Source organism: Pelophylax lessonae, assembly GCF_965119305.1.
Source record: "Pelophylax lessonae genome assembly, chromosome: 2".
Classification (NCBI taxonomy): domain Eukaryota; kingdom Metazoa; phylum Chordata; class Amphibia; order Anura; family Ranidae; genus Pelophylax; species Pelophylax lessonae.
Genome location: NC_138769.1, coordinates 694,371,004 through 694,395,810, shown reverse-complemented (window position 1 = coordinate 694,395,810; position 24,807 = coordinate 694,371,004). Strand labels below are relative to the sequence as shown.

Below are 24,807 nucleotides of genomic sequence, written 5' to 3'. Positions count from 1 at the left end.
GACGAGCGGGCTAGAGAGCAGGAGGTTTTGAGAAGAACGAAGAGAGCGATTAGGTTGGTATTTTGAGACTAGGCTAGTGATGTAGCTTGGGGCTAAGCTGTGGATTGCTTTGTAAGATGTTGTTAGTATTTTGAATTTAATTCGTTGGGTGAGCGGAAGCCAGTGGAGGGCTTGACAGAGAGGAGCGGCGGACACTGAGCGATTGGTAAGGTGGATGAGTCTGGCGGCAGCATTCATGATGGATTGAAGGGGGGATAGCCTGTGTATAGGTAAGCCAACGAGAAGGGAGTTGCAGTAGCCGAGGCACGAGATTACCAGAGAGTGAACTAGGAGTTTTGTTGTGTCTTTGGTTAGAAAGGGGCATATTTTGGAGATGTTGCGGAGGCTGAGGCGGCAAGATTTGAACAGCGATTGGATGTGGGGTTTAAAGGAGAGTTCAGAGTCCAGGACAACACCTAAGACCTATATAATAATAATATATTTGCAGGAGGGGAAGAGGACAGTGTTCTGGGACCTAACATGAAAAACTTTATTGTTTCTATTGAAAATATTGAGGATTAATCGATCCACAATGCCTGTAGGTACAGAGGTCAGTGAGGATTTGTTTTAGGATTATCTAGTGTTTGCTAGGAAAGCTAATATTTAAATGTTACACGTGGTCCTCTTTATACTTTAGATCTTCCTCAAGGATGAAGAGAGTGATTTGTCATGGGGTGGGTCATTTATGCCCTACACTCACCAGAATACCCTCGGTCTTTTGGGTTAAATGATGATGCGCATCATTCAACCCAAAAGATTAAGGACATCTAGTGACAGTAAGGGCTAACTGCAGGGGATAGCATGGAGGATAGAGGGAGGTGAGCACTAAAGCCAGAGTTGCTTTTGTGTTTTAAACCCTGGCTGGAGGACTATGAAAAAAAAAAAGAAATAAAAATGGCCGCGGTTGGGTTTCTACTTTTTTTCTCAGAATTGTGAGCTGCGTACTATAAAATACCAGTGTCTAGAACTAAAACCATTTTTACATCTTTTTGTCTCGTCCGTACAAAAATCTTGATACATCTAACATTTTTTAGAGCTGCCTTTGCATCTGACTGGTGAGGTTCCAAACAAGAGGAAAGTTCAGTAGCACAGGCATTAGGAAGCAGACGCATCTATCCCATGTGTGAGAAGTCCACATAAATCCCAGATTACCGTTAACCTAGAAGGCTTTTTAACTCTAGGATATTTGCAGTGTTTCGTGGATAATGTTAGCAGCTTGCTGATTTATTTCTCTAGCTGCCTGGAATTGCTTGTTAATGTTACAATAATAACTCAGAATGTGTACTGGGTGAAAGTACCCTGTAGTTTCCCTTTGAAGACCTCGGCTCTCAAAGCCCAGTGCCTACTGAACATTATCATTCACTTTCTTCTCCGTTGTAATAACTGCTGACTTGTCCAGTGACCTGTTCATCAAAGCCGTTACTCTGTATGGCTTACATGACAATCCTGTAACATTTCACCTTCTGTATTTAGGTTTACAATGCCTTTCTCTGGCCTGCAGTGGGACATAAAAAGTTGTCTTCTTCCTGGGATATCTGAAATCTGAAAGTAACAGAACACTGGGACCCATATCTCATAATCCTCCTTGTACATGGAGATCAAAAGGTTGACTCATTCACCGGAGACTGCCATTCTCTGAGAAACAATAGCCAGATTACGCTTGCAGAAACCTGGAGTGTCTGAGCTGAGCCACTTGTAATATGCTCAAGGGGAACACCGTTATTTCTCAGAGGAAACCAAATTAACACAATGAGGAGAGAGGCTTGTGAATTGGATGCATTCTGTTGTGGGATTTGATCCGATTGCAGCACGTGGGAAAAGCAGCCACGTTCAGATGAAACCTCTAAGTGACACATCTGATCTGAACTTGTTTAATAAAGCAAAGACCAAAGCGCAGGAGCCCATGGCAACCAATCAGAATTCTGTTTTCACTGGTTAAAAAGTACACGTCAGTCAGAATTGAAGCCTTCCTGTTGACTGAGATTCTGTTTAAACTGAAATGAGACACTAAACTGTTTCTAAAAAAAACTGGTTGCCTGGCTGCTGTACAGACCTGCTGGCTACATTACATTCTGGATCACCAAATATTCAGATTAGGAAGAAGCCAGGGTCCTTACTGATTTATTTCAGGTGACAAATTAAAAGTTTTAAAGCAAGAGGTTAAGGCTATCCATGCACAATTTGCTGGCTGAACAAGATACATCTAATAGATTCTTCCATCCATGCTAAACAGCTTTGATTAAAGGAGAAGTACAGCCAAAGCTCATTTGGCTTTACTTCTGTGGATCACAGGAGTGTGCAGTTCATTCTGCACTCCTGTGACCCATTCTCAGCAGACAGCGGGCTGAAGTCCACTGTCTGCTGACGTCACAGAGTCGGTCCAGGCTCAGGCAAGATCGCGACAATGAAGTTGGGATCTGCCCACATCCCTGGACTGGAACCTGGCTCAGCCTCTCAGCAAGCCGCTCAGAGCCTTAGCCGGCTGCTCCCGCCACCTCTCTCCACAGCCCAGAGCTCCAGTGAGCACTGGGGGGAAGAGCAGAGAGCTGCTGACTGACCGTCACCAGCTCTCTGCTCAGGGAGCTGTTAGAACTGAGTGATCGGCGGGGTTAGATCGCTTGTTTCTCAGTGTTAGAGCTGGCGGGCGACAGAGGGACAGCATGCAGCTAGGTTAAGTATAATTATGCACCAAAAAAAAAAAAACCCCATACTTCTCATTTAAGAAATCTCTCCTGCCGTCTATTGTGTTCTGAAAGCCAGCACCCGCAGCTTTCAGAATACCCACACAGTGACTGTATCTGATTAGATGCAGCATAGTTTGGCTGTTTGGCTGTCTCCTGCTATTTTTCAGTTGAGGTTAGTAGAGCCAGATGGTGCCTAAAGAGTCACCCTGGGCTTGAATTTAGACTAATTTAGCAGGAAATGGCCCATAATTCGAGAGGTTTATGGCAGGCTTAATGCTAGCCATACATGGCTCAAATCTTGGCCAAATCCTGCTGAACTGGCCAAAATTCTAGCCGTGGGTGGCCTTGTAAGCAACACCTGGCTAGACAAACTTCGGCGGAAAAATTGAAGGAGCTAGGTGGAAAATTGTTGGCTGAAAAGTGACTTCATCCAAACAAATGCAGTCACTGTTCGGGTACTCTAAAAGGCAGGGGTATGGGCAGTATTTTAGAATAATTGGCGGTGAAGATTCATCAATCTGTTCTGTGTAGCTTAGATGGAGATAGCTTGAATTCGAAGCATGTTTGATTAGAGTGACAACCAGTCAACTACCGTTTGCAGAATAAGAAGTCTACATTGGCAGCCTTCGTGTTTCTTTCAGGAAAAGTTTTCTTTAAAACAAACCTGTGTCATGTGGAATAATGGTAAATGGCTACAGGTTGTATAGAAGGCACCAGAAGTGAAAGCACTTACTGGACCTTAAATATTTGTCCACGTACCTTGAAAGAGTCCCAAACCTGCGTTACTGTATTATGCATATTGTGGATGATAGTGTCTTGTGTCTCTCTGCCTCCCCACCCCTACATCTACGTCACTTGTCTCTTGGCCACTAAAAGTAGTAGTATCCTCATTGGCCAAACTAAAACTGCACACAAGTGCTTGCCATTCAGTCTGGGGGCCAATTTATCACCCTTAAAGATACAACAGGTATACTAAAAGAAAACCTTATACCTACATTTTTTATTATTTACACAGTGGGTTGTGCATTGCAGATTGTGGGAATTTCCATGCAAAATGAACAGCCTTTGGTAAATCAACTCGTCTGTCTCTATGTACAGCACATTTAGAAATCATGGGCCAGCATAAACCCTCCAGGGTTCCATACAATTTTAGCCAATTCCACTCAATGTTGCAGAGATAATGGCCACACAATATATAACCAAAATTTCAAAAAGTTGGAACGCAGTGTAAAATCTACATAAAAACAGAATACAATGATCTGCAAATCTAACAAACTCATATTTTATTCACAATAGAAAATAGAAAACATATCAAATGTTTAAACTCAGAAAATGTAACATTTTAAGAAAAAAATAAGAACATTTTGAAATTGATGACAGCGTTGACACGTCTCAAAAAAGGTGGGACTGGGCCATGTTTACCATGGTTTGATTCCCGGTTTTTTTTTAATAACGCTCTGTAAACATCTGTGAACTGAGAAGACCAGTTGCTGGAGTTTTGGGAGAAGAATGTTGTCCCATTCTTGCCTAATATAGGTTTCTAATTGCTCAACAGTTTTTGGTCGTCTTTGTCATATTTTTTATTTCAAGATGCGTCAAATATTTTCATTTGGTAAAAGGTCTGGCTTGCAGGCAGGCCAGTTAAGCACCCGGACCCTTCTACTCTGAGGCCATGCTGTTGTCATAGATGCAGTATGTGGTTTAGCATTGTCCTGCAGAAATATGCAAGGCTTTCCCTGAAAAATTACGTAATTTGGGTGGGAGCATATGCTGCTCTAAAACCTAGATATAACTTTCAGCATTGATGGTGCCTTTCCAGGTGTGCAAGCTGCCCATTTCATATGCACTAATGCACCCCTATACTATCAGAGGTGCAGACTTTTAAACTGAGCACTTATAACAAGCCGGGAGGTTCCTCTCCTCTTTAGTCCAGAGGATGCAGCCCCCATGATTGCCAAAAAGAATGTCAAATTTTGATTTGTCTAACCACAGAACAATTTTCCACTTTGCAACAGACCATTTTAAATTGGCTTTGGCCCAGAGAAGACATTGGTAGTTCTGGATCATGATTGAAAAATCATACAATATAAAAACATGGAAGCAAAGGATTCCTAATACTTCAAGTTGAATAAAAACCACAGAGACAGCACAACCACATCCAAGACATTCATACGGGCCCCATACAAACCATAGTGCATATCACCGGTGTACTTCCCCTGTAGGCAAAAGTAGGACTGTGTGGTGAACCTGGTTCACTCAATCACATATAGGGGGGTCCTCAAGTCCATGTCACCCAACCCCAATGTGGGCATCCTAAGGATGCAGTCAATGGTGGTAATCCAGCAGGGAAAGAAAATCCATCACATCCATTAGTGAAAGCACCACACACTGTACACAAAAACACTGGTTAGGCACACATTTAACCCTTTGCTCGCCCTAGATGTTTAATCCCTCCCCCCCCACATTTAACCCCTGATCGCCACCATTACTAGTATATAAAAAAATTCTGTATATAAACCATAGTTTGTAGATGCTATAACTTTTGCGCAAACCAATTAATACAAACTTTTTTTTTTTTAACCAAAAATATGTAGCAGAATACAGATTGTCCTAAATTTTATGAAGAAATTCGATTTTTAAAAAAAATTTATTGGATAGGTTTTATAGCAAAAAATAAAAAAATATCTTTCTTTTTTTTTTTTTTTCAAAATGTCAGTCTTTTTTTGTTTATATTGCAAAAAATAAAAACTCAGTGGTGATCAAATACCACCAAAATAAAGCTCTATCTTAGGTGACTAAAATACACAAATGTAAAGTATTTACACCGTTGCATGACTACGCAATCATCCGTTAAAGTAACGCAGTGACATAGCGCACAAAAAGGCCTGGTTTTTAAAGGGGGGGGGGGGTAAATGTTGTGTGGATAAAAAATGTGTCGCCAAGCGGGCCTGAACTTTGAGAATGGTTTGTTTACATTTTAATAAATTCTCAAAAATTAGCAGCACATGCCTAGCTGGTTCAATTGTATTTTTACTCTGACACTCCCTGGAAACCGGTATTTAATTGTTGCTACTGAGTGGTGTAATGTGGACCAGTAGCACATCATAAATCAGTTAAATCCGTTTCAGAGACGGAGAACAATGCAATTAAAAAAAATGGTTCCCAACTGTGTTTTCTTCTATTTACTGAAAACATAACGAACGGTAGCTAGTTGGGACATCTGTGTTGTATATAATCTTCAGTGATTCCAGAACTCTGCTGCTTCATATATGCATGTGTGAATGATGACGGTATCTAGGAACATTTGGTTTCACTAATTTGCCTAAATGTAGAATACATTGATGGAAATCTGCTCCAATACATCTAAAGCAGGCCAGGAATGGCAGTGTGGCAGCTGTGGCATTTGCTAAGTTTATTTAGGACTCGGCTTATTTGTGGGCAGGTAAGGGTTTATTGGTATTTAGCCATAATCCAAACTGATTGGTTTCTTCTTTCCCTATATACACTATTGTACATTATGGGGTTGATTTACTAAAACCGGAGAGTGCAAAATCTGGTGCAGCTGTGCATGGTAGCCAATCAGCTTCTAACTTTAGCTTGTCAAATAAAGTGACTGTAAGAGCCGGTTCACACTGGGGCGACTAGGTCGCCGCGGGTCGCCTGCCATAGATTAGCACAGGACCCGTTCTAATAGGAGCGACACAAGTCGCTCCGACTTAGAAAAAGGGTCCTGAGCTACTTTGGGGCGACCTGCATTGACTTCAATGATATGAAGTCCGTGCATGCCGCTCCGAGGTCGCCCGGCAAAGTCGGGTCGCGCCTGTGTGAACCGGCTCTAAAGGTTTTTTTATTTATTCATTTGTTTTTTAAATAACAAACACGTTATACTCAGACCTCAGTCAATGCAGGTCGCCTGCCATAGAGAAGCTGTGGACCCGTTCTAATAGAAGCGACACAAGTCGCTCCGACTAAGAAAAAGGGTCCGGAGCTTCTTTGGGGTAACCCGGAGCGACCTGCATTGACTTCAGTGTTATGAAGTCCGTGCCGGCCGCTCCGAGGTCGCGGTGCGAGCTGCGCGCCGCGACCTATGAGGTCGCCCCGGCAAGTCGGATCGCCACAGTGTGAACGGGGTCTTACCTGCTCTGTGCAAAATGGATCGGGGAGTGTAAGTGTTGTGTTAATCGAGATGCTAATATTTTAGTGAAGAGTTTTAAATCTGTATTAAGGGAATGATATAGGTCTATAGCTTCCACATAACATCCTTCTGAGCAGAAACAGGTAGGAATCTGCAACAAAGTTAGAGGTTGTAAACTCAAAAAAAACCCCCCTGAAAGACAAAGGCATAATGAGCCAGTATGCACCGCATACTAACTAGCTTATTATGAAATACTTACCTTAGAACGAAGTCCCCGCAGTGCCGCCCGCTCACCAGTGACACGGCCGACATGTTCGGCCGTCCTACTCCCTGGTTCTGATTGGCCAGAGGCGCGATGACATCACTCTCGCGCATGCGCGTGGGAGCCACCATTCATGGCACAGGGCTCTGAAGGAACGGCACGGGGGGTGGCCGTTCCTTCAGAGAGCATTCTGCCGATTACGTCATCGGCTGCATAAAAAGTAAATATCTCCTAAACGGTGCAAGTTTAGGAGATATTTACAGTACCTATAGGTAAGCCTTATTATAGGCTTACCTATAGGTACAAGTTATAAGAGTGGGTTTACAACCTCTTTAAAATCCTTGCATAGTAAATTTATCACCCAAAGAGGAATGTTTTTTTTTTTCTCAACAAAAGTGGAGTTACTCTTAAAAATGTTATCACTTATAGTTTAAAAGTATCTTTGCTAAACGATCTTCTTCCCCTTAGCTTACTTGTTACGTCTTATAAACAATTCTGAAATCTGTTTCTAGAAAGATGCATAAGAATCAAATACTGCATGGTACTTTAAGATATACAGTAAGATGAAAGTAAAACTGACCATAGACAAATTTCTCCATCCACATACTTACTTTTCTTGTGCCTTAGTAGCTCAGTCCTGCTGCAAGGATCGAGGGAAATCTTTCCTGTGTAAGCTCAAGTCAGCCTATTTGGGCCTATTTGCACTAGTTAGTGGTTCCAAATTAATAATAACTGCAGTAGGGAACAGACACAAAACAAAAGATACACTTTGCATTTTTCCAAATAACTGCAAAAAAATGCACTTACAAAACGTAATATGCATAATGGCATTACGATTTCCCAAGTGAAACAAACGAGCTGCAGCGTTCCTGGTGTATACAGACCGGCTGAAGAGCGTAGTGACATCACGTCTGGTCTTTGGTCGGTCTGTATACACCAGGAACGCTTCAGCTTGTTTGTAAATCGTTGAAATCGTAACGCCATTATGCATATTACGTTTGTAAGTGCATTTTGTTTTAATAAATAAATGTTTCGTTGTTTTACTGGATTACGCTATGATTCGTCTATTCTTTCATAATTTTTGGGAATCACAACTTGGATACTTGCTTGAAAACACATTGCTGATGCTTCTCATATCGTGGACACTTACCTGATCAAGCGCTGGGGGCCTTTCCATTAATTTGGAAGCCACTGTTCTTCTGGTAAGCGGCCATTCTTCTATTGAATGTTGGTGGTTGCACAGTAGGTGGATGGACCAGTGAACACGAATTCTCTTCATGCACATTTGGGATCTATGGTGGGGTTTGTCACAGAATCTGTCTGTTCAAAATACTGTATTTATTCACATCATTCTTTGGACACTATTTGCTTTTCATTTGGTATTTCCTCCTTTTTTTGGACTCCGTTTTGAATTTTATGATAAAATTAGATATAGGAATTTATTCTATATGTACTTATTTCATATATTTGTACATTATTATGCATTTTTTGAATTTAATTAGTGTTACTGATTTATTTTTACACATGCACTTTGCACTTTATAATCATGTTCACTGATTTCTAGCGCCGCACTTTGTTTTTTGTATAATGTGTATAGGTTGTCTATTGACCTGTGCTAGCTGCTATTTTCATATTATTTATTTAGCACATGTTTTCTTTTGGATTTTGGAGGTATCACATTATTATTACAATTGTACTTTTATGGTAACAAGGGGCGTAACATAGGCAGGCTGATTCTAATCAGGACTCGAAAGAATGCAAACATGTAAAGAAAACATTATTAGTGCCGTGTGCACAATGAGTGCAGTGTGCAATACATACAAAATATAATACAATAATATACGGAACTTACAAAACTCTTTTACAACACTATAGAGGGAAATGCTTGGTTCACATTTCTTGTCTGACAACCACTTTAAGCCCTTGTGGTCCTTTAAAACTGAACTCCATCTGTATGTAAGCCCCAACATTGAACCTCTATTTTTGCTCCCTTTTGGTATGTTAAATATTCTATTGAAGTATTGTGTTACATTTTTGTTGGCTAAGGCAGCCTTCACACTTGTTCATCTGCGTTTTCATGTGTTTTTTGTGTTTTTTTTTTTTTTTAATTGTTTTTTTTTTTTTTAATTGTTTTTTTTATGCAAAAAGAAAAGTCCAAAAGAAGCACCTGCACCCTATTCCAGATTGTACAGAAGCATGCTCTAAAGATTTTAAGGGGCCCCGTAGACAATAATGAGATTCCTGCTGTTGTGAGGCTGAAGCGTGACAAATCGCACAGGTGTGAAAAGGGAATAACATTTTTTTTAAATGTTGATCCTGTTAAAAATCTTGTGAGCTTGATTTTTATCTACAGCTTAATGGTTATTGTGCTCAACCTACTCCCTCATTCTGTCTGACTGCAACCCCTGTTTCTCCTGTTTGGTTGGATACCCGTGGGGTCCCTATCACCCCCCTGCCTCTTCTCACACGGTACGGTAAACTTGGGGACTGTTCCCTTTCAGTACATCAGTTGATTGGTTGTGCCTTCCCGCCTTGGCACAGCGTGCTCCCTATCCGGGGGGCCTGTGGGTTGGCAGCGCCAGTCATCACTCTCTCCTGAACACCCATCTTACCGCCCCTTGTCTTCCGACCCTCACGATTTATCTGTAGTTGCAGTTGTTTATTTTACTCTGTTACCAATCTTTGCACTTCTTCTCATTGATCTGTATGTCAAACGTTGTTACTCATTTGCATTCTTCAATTAAATAAAAATACTTGAAACAGAAAAATCTTGTAAGCTGATAACTTCCTGTTCTGTCTATTTCTTCCGACTGTATTAGTTATTGTTCCCAGCCCTCTTTGTGGGCTAGAGCAGTGTTTCTCAACTCCGGTCCTCAGGGCACACTAAAGCCCCGTACACACGCACAGATTGTTGGCCGTAAATTGTTGGCCAACGTCCGATCTGCCGATTGTAGGCTTGTTAGTATGATGCTTCCAACAACCAACTGCGAATTTTCGGCCGAAAAAAATCTGGTATGCATGCTATAAAATTTTTGTTGGCCAACAAAGAACGTCCGATTGTTCCTCAGTCAGTACAGATTTCGGCAGACAAAAATCAGATGAGCAAGACTGGGCATACTCAGAGAAGAAAAAACACACTGAAAGTCAACCAGAACATGACATCACTTCTGAAGTTGGTTTTTGTTGGCCAACAAAAGTCCAGTGCAAGTCTAGAGCACATTTCAAACAACACTGGACAAAAGTTGGCCGATCAGTTGGCCAACAATCTATGCGTGTGTACGGGGCTTAAAGCTGGATACACACTATACAACTTCTGTTGTTAGATTTCCTTTAGATTTACCTTTAACTATGTAGTGAAAGGGCCTGCCTGATTGCATACAAATTGAAAGTGTTTAGATTTGACCTCATATTATATGGTTTTTGGTAAATCTAAAGGAAAAAATCTAATCTGTATAGTGTGTATGGCCCATAACATGCCAGGTTGGCAAGAAAACTAAAATACATCACAGGTGATTATAATTTGCTGCTCAGTGATTGCAGTATTCTAGTCCAGGGTTTCTCAACCAGTGTGCCGCGAAGGGGTCCCCAGGTGTGCCACAGCAAAATGACCCCCAACCTATGCATTAATAAGTGATCTGCTCTTTAATGATTGCTGGCTGGTCTGCTGGCTGATCAATTGTTACAGCGGTGTCGGTCTGGTGCCAGTCCGCTGTTTAATACTCGCTTCCCACTGCCACAGGCACTCGGGAAGCTGTGTGGGCCTCCCAACCCGCGTTCTGCCAACCAATGACGTCATCAGTTGCTATGGGCGGATCGGGCGCACAAGCAAGGGCTTACTGGACTTTAGAGCCGGGAGACGCTGGCTGGCGCAGGAGGAGAGAAACTGGGAAGGAGGATCTTCTACATTTTCATGTTCGTTACCTTCGGTTTCTTATAGACTTCTATTATGTCCCTTATTTTTGGCATGCTTTCAAAAAATGCATCAAAAATGTAGGTGTGCCTCGAGATTCTGCCAGATTGTAAAGGGTGCCTTGGTTGAAAAAAGGTTGAAAAACACTGTTCTAGTCTACATCTCCCCAAGGTAATACTTAAAATCTGGCCTGTTAGTGTGCCCTGAGGACCGGAGTTGAGAAACACTGGTCTACAGAACCCCTCCTATCTAGGCTTGTTCAAGGGTAACAATTCTACTACTTCATAGAGACAGTACAGAGAAGGAATGAAGTCACTCTAGGGCAGGAATTGTGTTATTGGAAGTATCCCCAGGTGAAAATAAAGGAAAAAACGCACAAAACATAAAGTAAACAAATGCAATCACTACATCTGAGGGCATTTCAATATATTACATTTTTGTCCTTAGGTTTAAATATGCTTTAAACCTGTGTGTTTATGTGTAGAAAATTGTATTGATCTGCAAACCATTTCCATTGTTCCATTCGTGGAAACTCAACTGCCTTGTCCAGGTCTATTTTGTTTGCATACCAGAAAAGCGATCGCTTGGAAGCTTAAGATTGGCAATTAGCAAATAGCTGCAGGTGGCCGGCTCAGGCCATGTACTCCCTCCTCACCATTGTAAAGCCAGGCTTGTAGTTTTAATCTTCTTAGCAGCACTCCACACATGAAGAGAAGAGGTCCTAACAAGAAACGCAAGAGGCCAAACCTACAAGCGCTGGAAATTTGCTCTCTGTCATGAATGGATTTGACATCTGGAGGTTTCTGGGGTGCTGGAGAGGGAATTAAAAAAGATCTCTCAGTAGTTAAGGTGAAAGGAAGGTTATACACCCCAGTGGTTTTCTATAGGCACAAAGCAAGCCGGCCGTATTGACAGAGTACTCTATTTGACTGAAACATCCTTAAAATGTTGGTGGGAAGAGCTGATGAAAGGAGCTCATTCTGATCTACATGAAAGGTTGCAGCAGGCTCTCACATTCCCCCTTGTGTTTTCAGGAGCCATGTAATAGAATCACATCTTAAGAAAGAAGACATACCGCTTAATACTTAACCGCAACATTGTCGTACTGACTGGTAAAACATGCCCAGGGACAAATAGCTACATAAATTGCGGGCAAATTATCTGCTTACCCAGACCATTTCCGCAAGACAAAAGAAGGGAATTCTTCCCTGTTTCTTTTAGAGCCATTTTATCAACTGCAAAGTGCATGCCATAATGGAAGATGCTTCTTATCTGCAGAGCTTTGAAACCCAATTTAAGTGTCACACTATAATCTTTCTTGCCCTCAACTCCTATGATTTTTGCTTTGGAATACCCTAAAATTATTTTTTCCTCTGGAGTTTCTTTATGCAGGCTGAGCTGAGTAACAGCCACACCCCTCAGTATGTGTACTTACACAGACTTAGGCCTCTTTCACACAGGCGTTCCGTATATCCGTATATCACCCCATCCGTTTGCGGGTGATATATGGACATAATGCATGTCAATGGGATTGCGGATGTCAGCGGATGACCATCTGCTGACATCTGATTTGCGTCCTTTCAGTTCTGTTCCGTTTTTTGGAACGGAACAGAACCTTATTTTTTCTTCCGTTTAAAAAACGGAAAGGACGCAAAAGCGGATGTCAGCGGTGTCATCCACTGACATCCGCAATCCCATAGACTTACATTATGTCCGTATATCATCCGCAAACGGATGGGATGATATGCGGACATACGGACCGGATGACACAAATGTCATCCGTGTCCGTGAAAAAAAAAAGTGCCGGAGCGGATCACAATACGGTCTGCTCCGTGTGAAAGGGGCCGAAGAGAGGTAGCACATTGGACCAGCATTGTTATTGAGTGCTGAGAGCACCGGACTTCCATAAGAGGTGTAGCTGTGTACGCAGCCTTTTTCTTTTTTTTTTAACTGCGCTTCATACACGATATAAACACCGCATACATAGAAAAAATGAATCGGCGCTATATTCATATATCCTATATATAGCATGTGTCTAGCCTATAGAAAGGTCAAATGGCATAAGGTGTCGCTACACAAGATGATAAGCCAAATATATAAAATGGTGAAGTATACAAGTTGTAAAAACAGTATAAATAATATAAATCAAACATCCATAGTGCTAAAAGACAATATAAAATCAATAAATAAATAAAATATGTGACACCTAAAAAAAGTGTCGGTGAATATGTTGTGCAAACAAATGCAAAACAGCAATAATAAAGTGCAATGGTGAAAGATAATGAGTAACTAATATAAATGAATCATATAACGTGACATATAAAGTGCACACAGTGAAAGCGCTGGAATCAAAATACAGTCCATTTCAATAATAGTGCAAGATTTGCAAAAAAGGAAAAAACGCGGCTCTGTGAAAGGTGATGTGAGTGACATCAAGTACACTCAGCTTCATGGTGGTTTTCGGTGTGATCCCAGTGAATCCAAGTGCTGATAAGAAATGGCCGCTCACCTTAGCCCAATGATAAACAGGCGTAGTAGAGAGACTGTGTCTCCAGACACCTCTCAATCACAGGCACTCAGGGGGATAGACGTATAGGTTGGTCTCCTGATAGGACTTGGGTCACACAGCAGGTAGAACGATATGGGGAGGCCCCATGGATAATCACTCAAGGTATTCCGTCATAGGGTAAATAATAGGAGGGGGCTCATTGTGCAGTATATTCAACCATTTATTAAAGCAAAAAAAAGTGATGTTCCACCGCAGATCGCTCCACCGCAGATCGCGGGATGAGAGTAAAAGTAGAACTTCCGGTCACAGCCGTAGACACGGAAGTGACGTCACCTGGCTCCTCCCAAAATACCCGGCTCCTCCCAAAATACCCGGCTCCTCCCAAAACACTACATAGGCCTTGTTCACACGAGCATAGCTAACAGCGGTATTTACAGCCATGCATTCTCACCCGCACGGCTGCCATTCCAAATGTGGTCAGTGAGAAAGTCTGATATAGCTTGTGTTAGACCCCTTTCTCAGGAGAGGTCCGATCTGGCCTGCCTGTCTGTTTTTCAGGCTAACCTAATCGGACACTCCATTCTCCTTTATGGGCAGTCGGATGTACATGGACTTGTCTGTTTACACCTGGCTACTTCTGATGTGATCTGGCAAAAACAAACAGAAGGGGATCGGATCCCCTCCATCTTGCCAGACTGAATCGGAGGGCAGTTGGGAGTAAACAGACAGCTGGTTCATTTACATCTGACTGCCCATAGAGCAGAGCAGGCTGTGTCCGTATCTGCTCTGCATAGGCGGAGCGTCATCTGGAAGCTCCGCTCAACTCAGCAGAGGATCAGCGGCTGCATCCCTTGCTGAGAAAAAACATATAGATTTTGTAAAGGGGACCTTATTGCTACTTGGGTGGGTAAATCTCCCAGGAGGAAGTTAAGTGGTAATTAATACTTCTAATATAGGAGGGTGTCAGTGAATGACAGGAATAATCCCTATTCGAAAGGGTGCAAATGTTTGGCACGTCTGCCCCTGGTGCCCATTGAGTTGCACAGTATTATTTAGACACCCTGTGCAACTGCTGCAATAGGAAAGTTGAGATAAGACTATGAACATGGAGGATGGTAAGGGAGAAATAGGGCCAAAGTTCTTTGGGATCTACTTCTCCTATGGGTCACAGGAGTGCATTCCTGTGACCTGTTTTCAGCCGAGAGCAGGCTAAAGTCCGCTGACGGCTGATGTCACTCAGCCAGTTCAGGCTCTAGAGAGGACATGTCTTTAGTGTTGGGATCCACCCAGATGCCTGGACAACAGCTGGCTCTGCCTCTCACTGAGCCGCTGAGAGCCTGAGACAGCCTCTCCCTACCCCTCCACAGTCCGGCGCTCTAGTGATTAATGTAAGGACAGAGCAGAGAGCCAGTAACTGACAGTCACCAGCTCTCTGCTCATTGAAGAGAGATGGTCTTTGATCGCTCAGTTCTCAGGTTTAAAGGCCGCAGGGGACTGATGCTACATCCACATAGGTGAGTATAGATGTTTGATTTTTTTCGTTTTTCGCTTTTTATACACTGTCTGTATACCTGTGACTCTTTGGCTTTAAAGCAGACGTAAGCACTTATAATATAACCAAAAGCAAAACATATATATATTTTTTTTAGATTTGGTTAGAGTGGTCTACGGTTAGAACCATTGTAAGGTTTTTTTTTTTTTTTTTCAGTCTGTGTCCCCATTAGGGACATTCCGTCTCTCTAATTGTGTTCATTACCAATGTCATGGGAATAAAAGTGAGGATAAATCAAAATTTTGAATTGCTGCCAAAACAGGAGTAGAGTGGAAATCTGCCAGTGGGGACACATGTTCTCATGACAGGTCTAACCAGGTATTTCCCTCGCATTAGAAAGATATCTTCTCACTTCCTGTTCATACAGCTGTTTAATTATCAGTCCTAGACATTGGCTTGCATTGCCTGCTGGGATTTTTGTAATATTTCACCTGCTAAAGGGATGCAGGTAGCCCAAGCCTGTGCTAAATTGTTTCCAGAACCTTTACAAGTGAGTTCCATGGAATACTGAAATCTTTGTCTTTTATTTGTTTGCAGGCCACAGAGACGTTGTTCCGTATGGGAGTCACCAGAGGCTATCTAAAGCCCATCAGACATGGCGAGGTAAGCCTTTTTTTGATGAGTTCATGCTTCATTTGTAGATTCCCATTCATAGTTGGGTCTAAAATGCTCATTGTGTTGAAATTCTGTCCATACTTTGGCTTTCAAAGGCAATTCTTTGTGATGTGGTATGAGCCTGAAGCTTATGCAACCAGCTTCAATTGTAAATCATCCTCCTCTGATGTCCTCACATTCAACGTGAACACTAAATAGTCCTGTTTGTCCCACTGGAGGGTGTTAAATATTGGAAGACCCATAGCACCTAGCTAAACAGTTGTCCCTCCTTTTTGAAGTAGAGTTTTGTATAAATGCACTATATAATTAACTACCGGAAGTGTTTGTTGCTATATAGCAGTGGTCTCCAAACTGCGGCCCTGGGGGCTGGATGTGGCCCTTTGCCTGCCTTTATCCAGCCCTTGGGGCACTATTCCTCCCAATAACACCAATGATGGAGCATTTTTCCTCCCACTAAAGATGTGGCATTGTTTACTCCTGGACATTTTCTACTCCCATTGGCCACAGTCCAGCCCCCAAAGTCTGAAGGAGAGTAAATTGGCTCCTTAGATAATTAGATACATAGTGATCTTGCTTAGAAAGTTTGGAGACCCCCTGAAAAAAATGTGCTCAGGGCCCTTTTGACATCACTTCCTGGGATTTGTGTTCCACGCTGGTCCGAGCAGCACGGCTGTCCTTCCTGGTTCTTTCTCCTGCGGTCCGCCCCTGGTCGTTTGGGATCTCCACCAACAAGCTGCACATTGGACCACATTTTAATGCTAATGGTTCCATTATGCTGAGTTCCTAAGGAGTTCCCCAGTGGTCCCAGACTAGCCATAAGGATAATTGCCGGATTCTTTGCCGGACTAAGCCTGTGTGACCCTTACACTATATGGTCTAGGGGTCCATTTTGTCCGGTAAGTTTGATATCCTGGGGGAGAGGAAAAGTCACCCAATTCACCACACCATGGTAGCATGTTAATGCACAATTTCCAGCACCTGAGCACATTTTTTCTTGGTGGAATACCTTTCACTGGCTACCTGCTGAAGCACTTTGTTTTGTTTTTAAATATTTGTCTGACTTTTTAAATATTTGTTGGACTTTTTTTGATTGAGATCTATTATTCACATGGACTTTTTGATTTTATGAACTTGATTTTATCATTTACATAGGGATTTAATCATTATTGCAAGTGGTCATATTTAATTATTTTATGAATTTCATTTAATCACCACACAGGGTGATATTAACTGTTATTTATGTAAGTGGTTTAATAGGGCTTTTCCATATTTTTTATTCGTACCACTTTTACACATTCATTTTATTCACAGCACTTTAGTGGTTTATTACCACATTGTTGATTACAACCAATTTTGCGCTGTTCTTCCCATTAACAAGGTCAGGAATCTGTGCAGGCCAGTTAAGTTCCTCCACTCCAAACTCGCTCATTCATGTCTTTATGGAGCTTGCTTTATGCACTGGTCCAAATAATTTGGTGGCGGGAAGATTATGGTGTGGGGTTGTTTTTCAGGGGTTTGGTTTGGCCCCTTATTTGCAGTAAAGGGAACTCGTAAGGTGTCAGCATACCAAGACATTTTGGACAATTTTGTGCTTCCAAGTTTGTGGGAATAGTTTGGGAAGGGCCCCTTCCTGTTCCAACATGACTGCGCACCAGACTGGACTGCACAGAGTCCTGATCTCAACCAATAGAACACCTTTAGGATGAATTAGTGTGGAGACTGTGAGCCAGGCCTTCTTGTCCAACATCAATGCCTGACCTCACAAATGCACTTCTGGAATCAAGGTCAAAGATTCCTATAGACACACTCCTAAACCTTGTGGACAGCCTTCCCAGAGGAGTTGAAGCTGTTCCCTTCCTTAATCCAACACGACCGCGCACCAGTGCACAAAGCAAGAACCATAAAGACATGGATGAGCGAGTTTGGAGTGGAGGAACTTGACTGGCCTGACCTCAACCTGATAGAACACCTTTGGGATGAATTAGAGCAGAGACTGCGAGCCAGGGCTTCTCGTTCAACATCAGCGCCTGACCTTACAAATCAGCTACAGGAAGAATGGTCAAACATTCCCATAGACACACTCCTAAACCTTGTGGACAGCCTTCCCAGAGGAGTTGAAGCTGTTAAGCTGCAAAGGGTGGGCCAACTCAATATTGAACCCTACGGACTAAGACTGGGACGCCAGTAAAGTTCATGTGTGTGTAAAGGCACAAGTGTCCCAATACTTTTGACAATATAGTGTATAAACAGTATAAATAGATAGAGATAGATAGAGATAGATAGAGATAGATAGAGATAGATAGAGATAGATAGAGATAGATAGAGATAGATAGAGATAGATAGAGATAGATAGAGATAGATAGAGATAGAGAGAGATAGATAGAGATAGAGAGAGATAGAGAGAGATAGATAGATAGATAGATAGATAGATAGATAGATAGATAGATAGATAGATAGATAGATAGATAGATAGATAGATAGATAGATAGATAGATAGATAGAGATGTATAGAGATAGAGAGAGATAGAGAGAGACATAGAGATAGATAGAGATATAGATAGATAGATAGATAGATAGAGATAGATAGAGATAGATAGATAGATAGATAGATAGATAGATAGATAGATAGATAGATAGATAGATAGATAGATAGATAGATAGATAGATAGATAGATAGATAGATAGATAGATAGATAGATAGATAGATAGATAGATAGATAGATAGATAGATAGATAGATAGATAGATAGATAGATAGATAGATAGATATAGATATATAGATAGATATCACATATTTACCAGTTACAGCCAGCAGGTGGCGCTCTCAAGTCAGTTCTCTGTACATTAAGTACTATACTATGAACAGATTGTAATTTGAATTGGCTATTCAGAAAATACAAATAGCTAAATGAGTCAGAGGAGAGATACATTTCCCTTCCCCTCTAGGCCATGCTGCCACTAATCCGTTTTCATTTAGAAAAAGGCAGTCAAAAAGTGAGCAGCCGCCATTGTTTCCTTGGGTAACTACAAAGTACTGTTTATAATATTTCATGTTTTCTTGAATAAGTATAGATATGTATTTTTTTAAGCACTAAACTCAAAAAATAAAATAATAAAAACCTGATATGTTGACTTTCATACTACAAGCTCTGTAATTAATAAGGCAATATTGTAAAACAATAAGCATTTCCCCAGCCTCTGATAGAATCTTATCTTGCTGTTTACACATGGATTACACTCTGGTGGTTGAGCTTCTGACATCGGAGTACATAAGGACAGTGCCAGGAATCAATTATATCAGCCAGCTTGGCAGAGCCTCAGGTACAGTCTTCTCTTTAACCACAATGGGCAGATTATGTGAAGCATCATGGAAATGATACTGTATGAAGGAAGCTGTAGGATTCACATGAAAGAGACAGTGTTTAGTGTTACGAGAACAGTGCTACCTGGGATCAGCTTTCTATGGGAGAGCTAATCATGGTACCAGTGGGGGAAGTGATAGAGCCTCTCATACAAATGTGGGGCATTGCTGGGATTTTCAAGAGTACCTGTTGCTTAACCACTTCAATACCAGGCACTTTCACCCCCTTCCTGCCCAGGCCAATTTTCAGCTTTTAGCACTGTTGCATTTTGAATGACAATTGTGCGGTCATGCAACACTGTACCGAAACCAAATTTATGTAATTTTCCCCCCACAAATAGAGCTTTCATTTGGTGGTATTTGATCACCGCAAGGTTTTTTCTTTTTTGCTAAACAAATAAAAAAATGACTGAAAAGTTTGAAAAAAAAAAAAACGTTTTTTTATTTATACAATTTTGTAAATAAATAGTTTTTTTCCTGCACTGATGAGCACTGATGAGGCTGCACTGACAGACACTGATGAGGATGGGGTGGCACTGATAGGCGGAACTGATGGGCACTGATATGTGGCACTGATAGGTAGCACTGATATGCAGCATGGGTGGGCACTGATAGGCGGCACTGCTAGTCACTAATAGGCGGCATTGACGGGCACTGATAGGTGACACTGATGGGCACTGATATGCAGCACTGATGGCCACTGATAGGCAGCACTGATTGGCACTGATAGGCGGCACTGGTGGGCAATAATGGGCACTGGTGGGCGGCACTGATAGATGGCAATGATGGGCACTGGTGGGCAGCACTGATGGGGAGGGCACTGGCGGGCAGCACTGATGTGGAGGGCACTGGGGGGCATCCCTGGTGGTTCTAGTGGCACCCCCCCCCCCACGAGGGTCTGCACTGGTAATCAATGATCTGATTACCAGTGCTGACACCCCCCCCCCCCCCCCCCGTCAGGGGAGCCGCCGATCGGCGCTCCTTTACTCGTGCCTGTCAGGCACGTACTGAGGAAAGCCGATTTAACTTTACTATGTGACCAGCCATGATTGGATAAGGCTGGTCACATGCTAAAGAGCCTACGCCAGTAGGCTCTTTACCAAGATCGGCGATGCGGGGAGTCAGACTGACACGCCGCATCACCGATCGCCGCTCTGCGCGCCCCCCGCTATGGGCATGGAGATGTATCTCCTTTTAAGGAATCAGTATGTCAAACCGACCATCAGAAAGAAATCCAGGATATACAAGCAAATTAATGATAGGCACCATATATCAGCAAGACATGTGAGGAAAGAAGAATATATCGCTCATTGTGCAATTTCCAACAAAAAGTATCCTTTATTAAAAACTTAGTTTACTTACAAATTTGTAAAAAACACTAGGCAAATCGGTAATCAATTGTCCTCCGCCCCGGCGGGTGTACTGACATCACCGCTAATCCCTCCACCCAATTTATATTTCGTCTCAGAAGACGTCATCAATAGGGTAATGGAGAGTGACAACATCTTCTGAGACGAAACGTACGTTGGGATTAGCGGTGATGTCAGTACACACGCCGGGGCACAGGATGATTGATTCCTGATATGCTTGATGTTTTTAACAGATTTGAAAGTAGACTGCGTTTTGATAAAGGATACTTTTTTGTTGGAAATTGTGCAATGTGCAATATGTTCTTCTCTCCTCATATGCCTTGCTGAATATATGGTGCCTGTCATCTATTTGGTTGTATATCCTGGAGTTCTCTCTGATGGTCCATTTGACATGCTGAATTCTTAAAGGGAGATGCATCTCAATGCCCATAGTTGGTGGCTGAGCCCACTGATGCATGGCTAGACCTAGATTATCCTGTCTTGTGAGGTGAGAGCGGTATAATACTGGTGGAGGGAGAAGTGCACTACAAATACAAGCAACCCCATAAAATTCACTGGTGGGGAAACATTTTACATATGCACATTGTTTTCGCTGCTAGAAAATAACACAGTAATGAAAATGGACAAATTAGATTGTCAGCTCTAATGAGCAGGGTTCCCTGATTTCTACTGTATTAAATAGTATTGTAACTGTACTGTCTGCTCTTATGTTGTAAAGCGCTGCGTAAACTGTTGGCGATGTATAAATCCTGTATAATAATAATAATAATAAAAAAATAATAAGGGGTAATCTCTCAAGTGGAACACAGATGGCAAAAATCTGTCAGGGGTTTGACCATTTGTAAGTGTATCCAAAATTTCAGAAAAGTCTTAGCTTTTGATAGGTTTTATTTATTCATTATAGGCATTTAAATAGCGCCAACAATGTTTGCAGCACTTTACATACATTCACATCAACCCTGCTCTAAAGGAGCTTACAATCTAAAATCCCTAACTCATATGCATGCATACACATACTAGGGCCAAGTTAGACAGGAGCCAATAAACCTTCCAGCATGTCTTTGGGCTGTGGGAGAAAACCAGAGTACCTGAAGGAAACACACACACACAGGGAGAACATGCAAACTCTATGCAGATAATCTCGTTAACCTCTTCCTACTTAGCCACTGTACATAAACGGCCAGGTGGGAGGTTCATCGTTCTGACTGGACGTCCTGTCAGAAGCTGTGCTTTTGGGCCATCGCAGCACATCACAGATCGGGACATGGGAGCTGTGATTGGCCCTCCTAATCACGTGATGTCTGTATCCAATCACAGCCATCACACAATGTAAACAGAGACACATGTCTCTGTAGCAGCTCTCCCTGCTGAGCTCAAGGCGGGTGGAGGGGAGAGGGGAATGCTGCAACTTTTAAGATGTGTGTGTAGCTGATGATTTTACTGTTCATCTACACACACCACAATCAGTGCAGCAATCCCACACAGTACACAAAGCACCATCTGTCCCGGTCCAAGTGTCTCATCAACATCTGTACCAGTGTTACACCAACATCTGTACTAGTGTTTTAAGATGTGTCACAGTGCACTAGTGTCCCATCAACATCTGTCAGTGTACCAGTGTCACATCAATATCTGTCAGTGACCCCAGTGGACTATCAACATCTGTCACAGTGTACACATGCACAAAAATATATTTCAGTGTACCGGCGTCTTATCAACATCTGTCACAGTATACAAGTGCACAAAAACGTGTCACAGTGCACTAGTGTCCCATCAACATCTGTCAGTGTACCAGTGTCACATCAATATCTGTCAGTGTACCGGCGTCTCATCAACATCTGTCACAGTACAGTATAGCTAGAGGCATCATCCCGGTACACTACCGCAAAGTTTACGGACGTCATATGACGTCCACCCAGGGAGAAGTGGTTAAGGTTTTTAGCCCCTTACTGACCATGCCATTTTTTGAGATGCGGCACTGCGTTACTTTAACTGACAATTGCTTGGTCGTGCGACGATGTACCCAAATAAATTGAATGTCCTTTTTATTTACCACAAATAGAGCTTTCTTTTGGTGGTATTTGATCACCTCTGCGATTTTTATTTTTTGCGCTATAAACAAAAAAAGTGTGTTGATTCTGAAAAAAAAAATATATGTATTTTTTTTACTTTCTGCTATAAAACATTCCCAATAAAAAAAATAAATTATTTTCATGAATTTTGGCCAATTTGTATTCTGCTACATGTTTTTGGTAAAAAAAAAAAAAAAAATCCTGAAAAGTGTATAATGATTGGTTTGCGCAAAAGTTGTAGGGGATAGATTTATGTCATTTTTATTTATTTATTTTTACTAGTAATGGCGATCAGCGATTTTTAGTGGGAATGCGACATTGCGGTGGACAGATCAGACCCCTAACTGACACTTTTAACACTTTTGAGGGGACCAGTGGCATTACTACAGTAATCAGTGATAAAAATATGAATTACTCTCTCATTATTATCACTCTCTGAAGAGAAAAAAAATATCTTTCAGTGTACCGGCGTCTCATCAACATCTGTCACAGTATACAAGTGCACAAAAACATCTGCAATAGTGTTCCTTAGCAACAATGTGCCAGTGTCCCATTGCAACATCTGTCAGTATCCCTAGTGGACCACCATCATCTGTCGGTGTCCGCCAGTGGACGATCAACAAATGTGTCAGCATACAAGTGCACAAAAACATCTGTCAGTATATCGGTGTCCCATCAACATCTGTCACAGTGTACAAGTTCACAAAAACATGCGTCAAGGTACTAGTGTCCAAAAACATCTGTCCGTGTCCCATTAACCTCTGTCACAGTGTTCATACCGATCCTGGTGTGATCAGATGCTTTTAGGGCAGAGGAGACATCTGGGGTCTAATAGACCCCAGATCTCTCCATAAAGAGTACCTGTCGTTGCCTATTGCTGTCACAAGTGATGTTTGTACTTCTTGTGACAGCAAAAAAAACATCACCCACAGGCAGCTATTAAAAGTTTTCTTTTGTAAACTGATTTTTATCTTTTTAGAATTTTTTTTATTTTTTTATTACTTTTAAAGTAGATCCAAAGGCTGGCAAGGCATGCTTATACTTTAGTGCCTTGGTGGCTGGAGATCCAGTAGAAGAAGCAGCCAATAGAGCTGTCCTTTGCATAGATAGAATTTAATTTTGTGCGTGTGTTTAATCTGGCCCTGGGACATCCAGTTTATATATATTTTCTGTGAGAATATCCAGAAAGCTCGGAGGCCTAAGCCCGCGTTGTTGTTTCTGGCGGGAAACTGCCTGCTAGTGAAAGGTTACTCAGTCTCTGCCAGGTCTAGCAAAGCACAAATGATATCCCTACAGGATACCAGATACCATTTTATTATTAATAATCTGAGCGGGGTTTATAGGTCACAGGTACTTGCATGCCGATTATATATAAATATATATTTATCCTCGTCTACATTTTTTTTTATGGTTGATATTATACAAGCTCGTTCTTTTTTTTGGAGGTGCTGTAGTTTTTGTAAAATCAATATAACATCCTGCAAGAAATATTTAATAGCCTGTTTAATGGGTGTTGATGTAATACTGCAAAGACTGCACGTTGCATTGTTAAATAATTCAGGGATTAGGACGCAGCGACATGATTGCCTTGGCTGTAAAACGATTTCTTTAGCAGTCAACAAGGGAAATGATTATTCTCCAAGTAACTTTAATGGCTCAGACTTTGCAGGGAATTTGCCAGTGCAAGTGTAACAGAATATCATTATTAAGGGCCCTGAAATCCTCTTGCTTTTGTTTCAAATAGGTTATGTTATGTTGCTTTAATTTACGTGTGGCAATGTGCTTTGCATTAAAGCAGCCCATTTAAATGAATGAGCTGCACCACAACCGACCGAAAAATCAAACCTGCTACGATTTTTTTTTTAAACGCGATTGATGTTAGGTGTTACTTGCATTGTATCAAATATGAATCACCTTAGTGTGTATTGGTGCAATTGGAAATATATAGCACTTCAATGCACTGGTGCTTCTACAGCACCACTATAGATAGGTGTGAATGGGTCCTGCATGAGTTTAACCACTTCAGCCCCAGCCCTATTTCGGACACTTTTTGTTCACAAGTTAAAAATCAATATTTTTTCCTAGAAAACTTAGAAACCCCAAACATTATATATATTTTTTTAGCAAAGACTCTGGAGAATAAAATGGGCCGGTCATTGCAATATTTTTTGTCACGCGGTATTTGCACAGCGGTCTTTAACCGGTTGCCGACTGCGCACAGTATATTTACTGCGGCAGTCGGCCCCGGCCAGGCAGAGTGACGTAGATCTACGTCGCTCGCCTGTCACTCCTTCTAGAG

The 24,807-nt window shown here is 41.8% G+C and overlaps 1 protein-coding gene across 1 annotated transcript in view; it reads left to right on the top strand.

Moving 5' to 3' along the window:
- TMEM135 (transmembrane protein 135) overlaps positions 1–24,807 on the top strand; it is a 612,430-nt gene that overhangs the window by 313,376 nt on the left and 274,247 nt on the right. Inside the window, exon 5 of the mRNA XM_082245904.1 lies at positions 15,629–15,694. Within this exon, the coding sequence (XP_082102030.1) occupies positions 15,629–15,694 (66 nt within the window). The remainder of the gene's footprint in view (positions 1–15,628; positions 15,695–24,807) is intronic.